General features: G+C 34.0%; 1 protein-coding gene across 2 annotated transcripts; it reads right to left on the bottom strand.

Moving 5' to 3' along the window:
- Nucleotides 1-9,086: 9,086 nt before the first annotated feature.
- Nucleotides 9,087-12,389, bottom strand: LOC133306592 (wax ester synthase/diacylglycerol acyltransferase 11-like). 2 transcript variants are annotated; one of them, XM_061506912.1, is made up of 5 exons: nt 12,159-12,387; nt 11,477-12,052; nt 10,670-11,023; nt 10,409-10,546; nt 9,095-9,524 (listed from the first exon to the last, which is right to left on the bottom strand). In XM_061506912.1, the coding sequence occupies exons 1-5, from the start codon at nt 12,366-12,368 to the stop codon at nt 9,363-9,365; spliced, it is 1,440 nt and encodes a 479-aa protein (XP_061362896.1). In that variant the 5' UTR covers nt 12,369-12,387; the 3' UTR covers nt 9,095-9,362. The 2 variants fall into 2 exon arrangements, with proteins under 2 accessions (XP_061362897.1, XP_061362896.1); XM_061506913.1 differs by lacking the exon at nt 10,670-11,023 and having other exon boundaries at nt 9,087-9,524; nt 12,159-12,389.
- Nucleotides 12,390-12,669: the final 280 nt, after the last annotated feature.

Genomic DNA, 12,669 nt, shown 5'->3' with positions numbered 1-12,669 from the left:
CTTGACCAATGTCGTTACTGGCAAATTACGTGCACCCCTTAGGACCTTATTGATACATTGATACACTCAGATAGGTTAGTCGTCATATGACCAAACCTTCGGCCCTCCTCATCATAAGACCTGCACCATGGTCAACACGGAGTGGTGGCATAACCTGGGAACTCAGGTTTCCTGCACTTGTATCAGCGTCAAAATTTCCCTCTACGTTCGTATCTGAGGTGTCACCCAGCAGAATAACACTCTCGGGTTCACCGTCGTCTTCACTGTCCATATCCTCCTCATGCTCATCCTCATCTTCGACTATTTCCCTTAGTGTTATCTGACTTAAGACAGGTGCAGGTGTAGATAAACCGACCACTCTGTCTTCTTGACTTTGACTTCTTTCATGCATAGGTGCAGATGAAGATTGACCACAGTCTATTTCAACATATATCTCAATAAAGTTTTGAAATTTCGGTCCACAATTGCATCTTTAACATATTCCACATCTTCATCGTCACATATATCATTACCAATGTAGAATATAGCATCCTTACCAACTGTAGACTCTACCCTGGCGATCATTCGTTGAACGCACTGGCTGTCTTGTAGCCCCAATTTTTGGTGAATCCTCCCTTTCAGCTCATTGTTCGTAGTGCCCCGTTTGATTTTCAACATTTTCGTTTTTCCTTCAAATTGAACACCGTTGGGGCCTTTATAACGCTTTCCATCATAGTAGATCATTGTAATATACATGTTTGGGTTTGAGCTCATCTTTCACACGAATTTGGGGGTAGGAATCAGATTTTAGGGTTTTGGGTTCGGATTTGGGGGAAACAAATGAGAAAATAAAGGGAATGACAAAGATTTCACGATTACTATGATTTAGAGATGGTGGGATGAAATGGAATCGTTATTTGAAGGATCATAGCTGAAAAACAAGAGATAGAGGGGGTACAAAATGAAAATATTGCAAATGAGACCGAGAGAGAGCTGGATATAGGGTTTTGTGCGACTTTTAATCGACTGAATAATGTCCTTAGTCGATTAAAAGTGCTCGAAATGTAGTCGATCAAGGTGAGAATGTAGTCGACTAAATCTCGTGATTCATGTTTTCTGAATTTTGACCATTTAGTTGATTAAAAGTGCAAATTGATCGACTAAATGGAGGCAGGACGGTGGATAGTTCTGGGGGAGGAACAAATTGATTATTAATTAATTAATGAGGAGCAAAATGGTCAAAAAGCCATAAAACTCTACCAACCAAAAACCAAATAATTTTGGGAATTAAGAAAATTAATGAAGAATATTTTAGAAATTTTATATGTTTATTTATTATATAAATTCTATCTAAATATTCTTCATTAATTATATTAATCCTCGAAAATAACATAATTTAAACCCATTTTTTATTACATGACTGCATACAAAATTAAAATAAATTTAATTAAATTAATAAAATTGAAATGGTTTCTATAAATTTTACACTCGAAATTGAATAAATAAGAAAACTAAGTAAAGATTATATTAAAAAATAAAAAATTTAATGAAAAGATAAAAATAAAATAAAATGAATTAAAGCCATTGAAAGAATTTATATAAATTTAGAATTTATTAAATAAAAATTCATATATAATAGTCCGAGTAGTAAAAAAATAACGCTATTAAAAATATTTTTATAAATTTAGAATTTGACTGAATTAGGAATTTAGGATAAAAAATAAAAAATAAATAAAGTTATTAAGAATTTTTCAATAAATTTAAAATTTGACTGAATTAGAATACTCTTGGTCTTGAATATAACATAAATAAAATATGAGATTAATATTTCTCATATTGTAGGAGATAAAATTATCTCCTACACATACATAAAAGTATGTGAAGTCTATATAGGACCATGTAAAGAGAAGATAAAGAAAAGGAAAACATGAGCCTCATACACTTTTATATGTATACAAGAGATAAAATTATTTCCTATAATATTAGAAACACTAATGCTATAAAATATGAGTACTTAATAAAATAAGATATTAATATTTAAAAGAAGAGCGATATTTCTCTCTGGCAACAGGAGAGTAATTGTCTTCTGTTGTAGAGATAGTCATGTGGTAGGACCCACCATTTCTCAACAAAATAGCAAAGGGGGTGTAACAACTTGTGTGTACCCGGTGTATTGAATATATAAATGGTAATAAGCACAGCTCAATAAATGCGGAAGCTACATTTTTTCAATTATGAACATTATCATATTAATCAAGTGGATTTACTTATTCCTTTTCAAAAATCTCTTGTATGTAAATTGCAATAAATAACTACATTGAATAACCCCATAATATAAATAATGTATCAAGTCATGGAACTACGACACGTAGACCAGACATGTCCTGATACAATGATACAACTCCTATCTAAATAAATACAGATTATTCAAATATGGCATGGACAACCCCCATGCTCACCAAATAAAACAACATAATCATCAAGTCATATCTCAAGTACAAAAGCCAAATCATAATAACAAGGCATAATCGTAATCAAACATGACAAGTAAGAAGCATGCATAACGTCAGCTCAACTTCGGCCTCCTGTCACCAGAGGTCTCAACCTCAGGAACACCTGTACTTGAAAATGTGCCTCACACGAGGTGAGATCTCTAACAAAAAATCTCAGTAAGATGAGGGGTCCTCGAGGATCTCGACCCCAAGCTCACTTACATGTGCAATATAAGTTGAAAAATGATGACAATATTAAAATGGAAAAATCTGTGCAATGCAGCATATGTCCATGTCATGTGTGTATGCATCCTACTGGCCAAAGAATAAAAGGTAGGGATTACATACGTCTACAACCCACAGTACAAGGAGTCCACCATGTACCTCACACACGGAGTTACCTTCTTGCATGTGACCCGACATGCTAAGGGATTACCGTCTTGTGTGAAATACCCCACATACATATACATATGGCAATGCACTATAATATAATCCAGCTTAACAGCATATCCAAAACTCATAACTTAAACATATATTTTTCAGAAAATACATAATGCATATAAACCATCCCTCCATGAGATATGGTAGAACCATCAATGGGTAAAACCGAGACACAAAAGCTTACTTATAGTGCCAAAATTCCTATCCAAAGGCTCGGTATACACAGACACACCAACAGTCACAATCCGACAATTGTAATCTGTTTTGTATAAAAACATAATTAATATTCAGAAATCCCAAATTTCATATCCATTGAGCAATGTTTTCTTTTTCGTCTAATGACTTAAGTCCCTTCTAAATCATAATTATCGCATATAACCTTAACTATTCTTTGTATTCTTATTTTCCGACAGTAACACTGACTCCCTAAGGTACCATACCAAAATTGGGACTTTCCCACGCCTCAGAACTGGTTTCTGGTCATTCTGACAAGGGGTAATCGATTATCATACATGGGGTAATCGATTATTCCACATGTTAATCGATTATCATAGACAGGGTAATCGATTACCACGCGGACATAACATGAAAATTATAGATTTTTCTACATAATCCACGGGTTCCATGGCTTCCAAGGTCAAATTTTTTATCAAACAGCAGTTCAAATCACATACTTAAACATAATTATACCATATTTTACATGCATCATTAAGATTTCCACTTTTTACTTCACAAACTAACTCATTTTCAAGAAACTACAAAGGAAATGGTTTGTAGTTACCTATGAACCTTTGAAAATAGAAAAATAGGGAAGCTTTGAGGACTTTGAAGGTGCTCCAAGCTACTGACTTGGTGGTGCACGAAAATCCCACTCCAAGGTAGGTTTTTTCTTCACAAAGATTGGTTCTTGGAGCTTCCTATAGTGTATTAATGGTTCACACTCCAAGAACACAAATGGTCAGCCCTCACACTTATAAAAATAGTAGCATAAACTCTCAAGAGATGATCTTTCCCTCACAAGATTCAAGTTTTACAAGGGATAGTGATGGTTTAATGGCATAAGGTTAGAGAAGTATGGTGAAAGATGGAGTCCTGGCTAGGTTCTTTGCAAAAAGCTCAAGCTTTCATGAAGAGAGGAAGGTGGCAGCGATGGGATCAACCTTGGGATCAGAAAAATTGACCTAGGATTTAGTGTAAATGGCTATTTATATAAGTGTGCCCACTAATCAACAGTATTAGTTCTAATAGTTTCGCTAATCATTTTTCCACCAAACTTAATATTGTTAACCTAGATATTTTTCTAGAAATTATCATATTTTTATTATAATTTTTTGAAACACTTTACCAATAGGCATTTTATACATAGTCGGTATTAGTTCGGACATTACCGCTCATTATCTTTACTCTAAGCTTAATATCCTTGACCTAGATATTTTTCTAGAAATATTTATATTTTTATTATAATTTTTCAGAATACTTTGTCGGTACATGTAAGAACCTGCACCGATAAATTAAGAATTTAAATAAATTAATTATGAGTTTAGGAAATAGTTCCATAATTGACCTTGGATAAATATAGAAAGATTAGAATAATTATTGAGAAGGACAAATAATGCTTAAATATCTTTTATGATGAAAATTGCAGATACCGGTTCTGCTTCACGTTATAAATGTGTACCAGTGAAATATTCTGAAAAATTATAATAAAAATATTAATATTCCTAGAAAAATATCTAGATCAAGGATATCAAGTTTGGGGTAAAAATAGTGAGCAGTGATGCCAGAACTAATACCAGCTATGTATAAAATGCGTATCGACAAAGTGTTCGAAAAATTATAATAAGAATATGATAATTCCTGGAAAAATGTCTAGGTTCAAAATATAAAGGTTGGTAGAAAATTGATTAGTGGAACTAAGTAAACTAATACTATTAGTTTTAATGAGTGCATCTATAAATAGGAAATGCACACAAACCTAGGTCAGATTTTATATTCCTACGTAGGTGCATTCTTTGGTCTCATGGCTGCCACCTTCTTCCACTCAACTCCGTAGCCTTCAATGCAAGAAACCACCCAAGACACCACCTTTTATATTAATTCTTCCTCTCTAATTTTGTAAACACTTGAGAGCAGACTTGGTGAGGGAGAAAAATCACTTCTTGTGAGGTTGTGAATTCTGTTTGGAGGTGTGAAGTTGTTGACTTCTTGGGTTGGGAGTGTGAAGGCCATTTTCACTTACTATGGTGCTTCAAGAAGCCATTTTGTGGAGGAAAAAACCTTGTTGATAGACCAAATTTGTGGCTTTGTTGAGTCAGAGTTGTAGTGTGGTGAGGACAGATTCAACACACTTCCTTTTACTGTTTTCACAAGCCTTAAAGTAACCTATGACCATATCTCTTGAAATTTCATGAACATAGCTTGTTTGAGTCCTTAAAAGAGGAACTTTGATTATTCAAGTTAAGGGTTGTTAATCTATGTATAATAAGTGGTCATCAACTTCTATTTGTGGAGATATTGGACTTAGAACCATTGAGGAACCCTTAAAATCGAGTTTATGCAGAAATCACTCGAGTTTCTGCATTCTGTCTGAAAAGTATTTGAATACTTTTCGTGAAGTATTGAGATACTTTCTGTGGTATTTGAATACTTATCAAGAAGTATTGGGATACTTTCTGGGAATGGCAGTATTCGAATACTTTAGTGAAGTATTTGAATACTTATCGTGGAGTATTGTGAGACTTTATGGTATTCGAATACTTTTTGGTTGCAAGTAAGTAATATGTTTTCAGTGTCATTCTTTCAACTTTATTTTTAGTTCCATGAAATAAGTTTTCAACTATATCATTGGCTGCTAATGTTCTTAATGATGAATGTTTGAAAGGTTTAACGAAGAAATGATGGAGACACTTTTTGGCTATACTGCTGCCCCGTGGATAAAAACAAAGGCTTACAAAAGAAGAAAGAATTGTAATCCCTGGATCCTTCTCCTCAGTATATCCAGAGCATTGACTCCAAGAAATCACAAAATTTATCAATTATGTTGAAAGCATTGAATGTGACACTAGAAGAAGTTTGTGATGCAATTCTTGAAGGTGATTTTTTTCTTCCTTCAATTTTCTTTATTTACTAACTGTAGGCTTGAACCAAGTGTGGATTTCTGGTGACAATAAATTTTTTCAAACACCTGATTTATTTACAATTACTATTAGCAGCATGACATAAATAAATATTGAGGATCCAAGTGCTATCATCACAATTTCATGTCGACTGATACCCCTGTGATCAGTTGATTTGTAGACACGTGGCTTCACATAACTAGTTTCATTGCAACCCAAGCCATCTGAAAGTGGACAATTAACACATAGGAGAGGATTACCCATGAATGATGATGGTGAGGAATTCAATAACTTCATCAGATGTTCTGGTACAGGACCATCAAAGAAATTATAAGAAATATTGACCTCAATTAATGAAGCAAGACCCTCTAGAACATCTATGCTACCCGTCAAATTGTTCAAGGATACATCCAGACTTTGCAGCGCTTCTAGATTACTAATTTCTGAAGGAATGTCACCTGTCAATCCATTAGCACTCAGATTCAACCCGTAGAACAGACTCCCCAATTTTGCCTTTGATCGAGGAATTTTGGCTCCAAACAAATTTCCACCAAGTTGTAACTTGCGTAGGTTGTTAAATTCTGCGAAACATCCTGGGATACCCCCTGTTAGATGATTCCTGCTTAAAATTAATGTGGTTATCCCCGTCCAGCTTGAGAAACTTGATGGGAATGAACCATTTAGGGAATTGAATCCCACATCAAACCGATCCATTTTAGTACAATTTGACAGCTCAGGTGACAAAGGACCTTCCAAGTTGTTGTGAGGAAGATTCAAAGTCACAAGATTCACAAGCTTTCCAATCTCTGATGGTATGAGCCCAGTAAATTTGTTCACTGTCAAATTAATTTCTGTGAGATTTGTGCAATTTTCCAAACTTGATGGAATTGATCCACTGATATTGTTCTTGCTTATGTCCGTGTGTGAGAGGTTCGGATTACTTGCAAAATTAAGAAGAGGCATGGTGAAATTATTTTCTTTGAGAATCAACCTCCTTAGAGTTGTATTGTATTACTAATAAATTTTTTCACAGGGGTATGTATTGTAATTGACATCCTCTAATTGGTGGATTTCTGCATTCAACACCTGATTCAACATTGGTATGTATCAAACTCTCTTCCCCAAGAAAACAAATGAGTCTTCTTGCACCTTCATATGATGTCAGGTTACATGTAAGGAATTAAGAAGCAGCAAGCTGTTCCTCAAGTTTCTTGAAGTTGCTCTCAAAACTGGGAACCGTATGAATGATGGCACATTCCGTGATGGTGCACTAGCATTTAAACTTGATACACTACTCAAATGGTCTATTGTAAAAGGAGTAGATGGTAAAACTACTCTCTTACACTGATGGCAAAACATAGTGAACTTGAAAATGTGAAGAAAGCAGTAGCACTAGATGCTGATGGCTTAACAGGAACAATAGCCAGGCTTGGCCATGGTCTCATAAAAATGAGAGACTTTGTAATATTACGAATTGAGTGTTGTTTCTTGTAATATTACGAATATATCTCTAAAGTTAAATTATCTATTTAAATAAAGCTAGTGTTATGTATTTGGTGTGGTTTGATTTTATATTTTTTTTCTTTTCGTTTTGGGTCATTGAATTAATTGTTGGATCAATGTGACTTGAATAGAAGATTCTCATAAAATTCCAATTTCGCACATTAAATTGTTTTAAATTATAAATTCAGGGACATCACATGTTAGTAATTGGCTAACAAATCAATGATGGGCCTACTCCTAAGCCTATATATATTAAACTTTCAAATCTCACTTATCGGGGGTCTAAAGCCCCCACAAAATGCAGTTAATAAATTGTCGCGGTCTATAAACTCCAGGAAGCGAAACATATTCCGGAGGTTATTTACCGACAGAAAGGAAAACATATTGTGGAGGTTAATGAACTCCAGAAAGTGCAATATATTGTGGGGGTTTGTAATCTCCAAGAAATGTTTCAACAAATTGTGGAGTTGCACACCAAAATGCCACTAATCATGTTGTGGCGCATGCGAAACTGGTATTTTCTGTAAATGCCACAAATATATGTTGTAGGGGTCAAAGAGCTCCACAATTTACAAATTTAACCTCCACAAAATACTTAAATTTTTGTAGTGATATAATCATATTAAAAAATTTATTTCAATTTTATTTTATTAAATATAGTAAGTTAAATCTGATTTAACTTGCCCATGGGTCTCTCTGTTTACGCCTTAGGTGCTCATATGTCCTATAAGAATGTGACATTGTACAACCAATCACAAAACAAGTTATGGGTTAAAGAGAGGTTATATTTACAATTTTTTTTACTTATAAATTCTTACAAATTCAAATATTGCACTTTGTACTTTTCAGAATATATAAACAAACTATGGCCAAGACCATTGCAATAGCCGTTCACTTTGGAAATTATTTTAAATGTTAGATTATGACTTGATTGACCTATGTGAATGAGTATTGTATGGGAACTTGCCAATTGCCATAGTTTGCCTATATACTTCAGGAATACAAAGTATAATATATGAGTTTATAAGAAGTTATAAGCCAAAAAATTATCTTTTCCCAGTTTTTATGGTTCACATACGACCAATAACAACCGGATATAATCATTAGACTGGGGAGATGATGAATACACGTGGCCATCAACCCAAAACGGGCCAATCAATATCAAGCAACTAATTAGTTGAATCATCCCCGTCGCCTTTAAAAAGAATGGAACAAACTGGGCTTGTATAATGAATGACTCATAGTTAATGATGAATTATACATATATATGCCAATTACTGCATATTTAATTCGATCTTTTTCCCTTTGTGTTGTGGGTAGGGATCATGCCCCACTACTGGTTTTGAATTTGTGATTTATTTTGTTCCACGTGAATGGTTTCATTTGCACAAGATTCTTGAGTCATTAGGTTAAATTTAAAGAGCTGTTGACACTTTACTGTAGAATTTTCAGATAATATTCAGCATACCAATTCTCTATTGAGATTAATTAAATAATTCATGGCAATTATTTTGTTTTTGGTACCAATATTCCATACCAATTTAATTTAACATAATGATATCACAACGGAGTTTGTACTTACAAAACTAATTGCAAATGGGCTTTGGGTACATGAATCAATATCACATGGGACACTAATTTTAACTAAAGCCAGAGAGTGGTCAAACTGAATTTAATCGAATGCGGGCTAACATTTTTCTTTTTAGATATATGCATAGGCCTCCCTTTTCTGATAGATTCACTTTATTAGTGAATTTAATTAGTATAAAGTAAGGTGTATATAAGAAAAGTGTAGAGTTATAACTCATGAATAAAAAATTAAGTAGATAGTTTAACCCTTGCTTTTGTTGGGTACCTCCGTTGCTGCTTTGGATATGTCCTCAAAGGCTTTCACCATGCAGAATTTGAACTTCTGCTCATCAATAAAGCCTTTCTGTGTTTTCAAGGTAACTCTTAATACTCTTGTATAGCTCATAACTGCAATATTTATAGACTGCAAAAAAAAAAAAAGTTATAGTATAACATTTATCTAATATTATTTTCCCTGAGAAGAATCACTAATTACAGGCAGAGATACAGTTTATTAGCATTTACTTATTCATTAAAAAAATGAGCTACACAATAGGGCAGGTCATCCACCCGAATATATAAACTCTGCTCTATCTACTCTCAAAATCTTAACTTGTTTTATTTTAGAGTATTTTGAATTCAATTATTTGGATATCTTAAGGGTAAACTGGGGTCTTTTAATAATAATAATGTGAAAGGGAAACCTTTTTCCATATTATTCAAAATTTAAATATTTGTTAAAATAATGCAGTGAAACGCACATAAAATATAGATGTTAAAGTCACACATGTAAGAGGTGAAAATATGCACGTGCCACATGTTGTGTGCTACAAGTCGCACATCATCCATAGGTGACTTGAATACACACACCCCATGTACAACTTGCAACGCGTTTCACGTGCCAGGTATACATTAGTTTTTGCATAAGTCATGCATTTCCTTGATGTGCAATTTGCACACACACATTTTGTGTCTCGCTGCATTATTTTAGCAAAATGTTTAGACTTTGAATCAACTAGAGAAAATGTTTCTCTGTTCACATTAAATGCGTCAAAAAGACAGATAAACTAGAAAACTTAGACAGATGCATATACAGAAACAGTGATCCACGAGCCTCTCTCCCTCCACACTTAAGAACCTTTGTTATTTATTGTGGCATACAAAATTTAGCTTGAAGTGAGGATTTTTTTTTGTTTTTTTGTTTTTGTTACTATGTCACTGATCAGTCATGGGCTACTACCCTCAGTTTTAGAAAATCTTCCCAAATTGCTTAGGCTTTTAGCCAACCAGATATAGGATTATGATTACCTCAGGTCCTCCCGTCATTGTAAAGTACAAGCCTTTCACAGGATGATTTGCCAAAGCCATAGGTTCCACTGGCCCAATCAAGTTGGACATCACAACACTTGAGTTTCTCAGTGTACCATACATATGTTTAGCAACTGCCTGCAACACCAGAACCTGACAGTGAAAGGCTTTGAAAAAAAACAAAGAACAAATAAAAGACTACGTTGTGTTACTGTGAATTCCAAAATATTGACCAATTGAACCTGTGCACACTATACCCACCTCGGGTCCTCTTAATTTCAGCTCCATATCTAAAAGCCATTCTATAAGAAAAACTGTAAAAGAATTTCTCTTCCTCTTGATTATTTTTTGGGCTTTCCAAACAAATTCAAGAGGGTTGGATAGGCTGGCTTGGCTTAGCTTTGGTATTGATACATGTAAGAAAGAAATATGATTCCCCCAGGGAGATTTGGAATCAGCCTTTGTCATATCTTGGACTGATTGGTAACTTCCAATGTTCCTAGTACTAAGCATCACCAATCCTGTGGAATTTGCTTTTCTTGCCTTATTGTCAATCTCTTGCATGTATAGCCGAATCCCATAGAAAATTACACCGGTAATCACATCGTTTATTGTCTGAAATTCAACTAATAAAATTATTAGATATAATATAAATATAATAAAATTATTCATGTGTCTTTACTTAATAATTTTTAAACGTTTGGAAGAGTTAATTTATTATATACCATTAGAACATCTATACATAAGTGATCAAGACTTCAAGAGTTTGATATTTGCCACTTGCCACTTTAGAATTAAAAAAAAATGTTGAATTACGTGAGTATTGGGCACACTTGAAGCCCAAAGACTCATGAGGAAATATATTAAATATATATAAATTTAATAGAGATATAATGAAAATATTCATGTGTCTTCCACAATAAATTAAGCTTTTAATTAGGAGAGTTGATTTATGATAATATTATTAATTTAGCTTAATTTTATGAAACATACCACAATAAAAAAAGTTGATGACTCAATTTGAATATTTTCACTAATTAACCCCAACAAATTATATATTAATCTTACCACTCCAAGCTTGGACTTGATTTGTTTTATGTGATCCAGAGAGAATGATATGTTTGATAAGACAGAAGGCTGAAACTCAACACCTTCATCACCATTCCTTATGGGTGTCTTGTCATCTTCAATCATTGAACTCTTTGCTATGCTCCATCCAAAATCTGAGATAGATTTGAAAAAGGAGAAAATGGTTGAAGGGAACCACTTGAAGAAGCCTTTCTCGTAAGGTGGTGGTGACTCTGATGATTTACGTGAAGGGAAGGAAAGAGGAAGAGAAGGGTCATCAGCTCTCTGAAGACAAGAAAGAAGGGCACCCATGAGAGAGTAACCATCTCCAAGTGCATGGTGAAGTTTGAATATTAAGGTGCCAGCAGCATTGCTTGTTGGGTATTTGATCATATGGATTTCCCAAAGTGGTTTTTCTTGCGGTGTCCTTTCCATCATTATCTTTGATACATATTCATCAAAATATTGGTCATAAAATTCTGATGACTCGTTTTTGGGGAATATGGGAAATTTTATATGGTCTTCAGGCCTCACTTCTACTTTTTTCCACATCATTTTGCCATGTTTGTCTCTCACCTGCACGAGTAGCATATATGTAGAAGTACATGTTCATATTATGAAAAAATTGCAAGGAAAAGAAAATTAAAAAAAAATAATTATATATATAGCACAGAGTGAGAACCATTATGGAGGAGAAGCGTGGATTGATAGGTAGAAAGACATGTTTGAGTAAATACATAGTTTGAGAGTCATTGATTGGAACTTCTGATTCTAAAAACCCGAAAACATACGCACATATGATGGAGGAGTTGAAGTATCGTCCACTAGGACTCACTGGCTCTGTAACCTCTTCCAAGTTGTCCATTATATTGGATACTTGGAGATTGAACATTTGTCTCTGGGCACTTTATAGAAGTGGATTATTGTCTTGTGTATAAATTAATGATGGTTGCTCCTCCACGATTAATTGAATACGCACTCTGAAGTGACATTAATGGGTTATGTGTCAAGAATTAATGGAAAGTGATTTCTAGTTTTGTTTTTGTTTGGGACCTTTCGTTTGGGCAACGTTCCTTTGATTTGGACCCTATATAACTACTTTTGTTTTTTTTGTTTTTTGTTTTGTTAGAAATATATAACTACTTTTCGGTGGGAAATATCTGCTATAACAGTGACGAATATTGGATACATTA

The sequence above is a fragment of the Gastrolobium bilobum genome, unplaced genomic scaffold (assembly GCF_033153095.1).
Source record: "Gastrolobium bilobum isolate Gb01-03AN ecotype WA unplaced genomic scaffold, APGP_CSIRO_Gbil_v1 utg2911, whole genome shotgun sequence".
Lineage (NCBI taxonomy): Eukaryota > Viridiplantae > Streptophyta > Magnoliopsida > Fabales > Fabaceae > Gastrolobium > Gastrolobium bilobum.
This window is presented reverse-complemented; position numbering and strand designations above follow the sequence as displayed.

What these genes read in the sequence shown, in the direction of transcription:
- LOC133306592 (XM_061506912.1), bottom strand. Translation starts at nt 12,368, where the DNA reads ATGTTCAATCTCCAAGTATCCAATATAATGGACAACTTGGAAGAGGTT. An exon ending in CACGCTTCTCCTCCATAATG is followed by an intron (nt 12,053 to 12,158) that starts GTTCTCACTCTG and finishes CTACTCGTGCAG; the next exon opens with GTGAGAGACAAACATGGCAA. An exon ending in TGAAATTAAGAGGACCCGAG is followed by an intron (nt 10,547 to 10,669) that starts GTGGGTATAGTG and finishes CTGGTGTTGCAG; the next exon opens with GCAGTTGCTAAACATATGTA.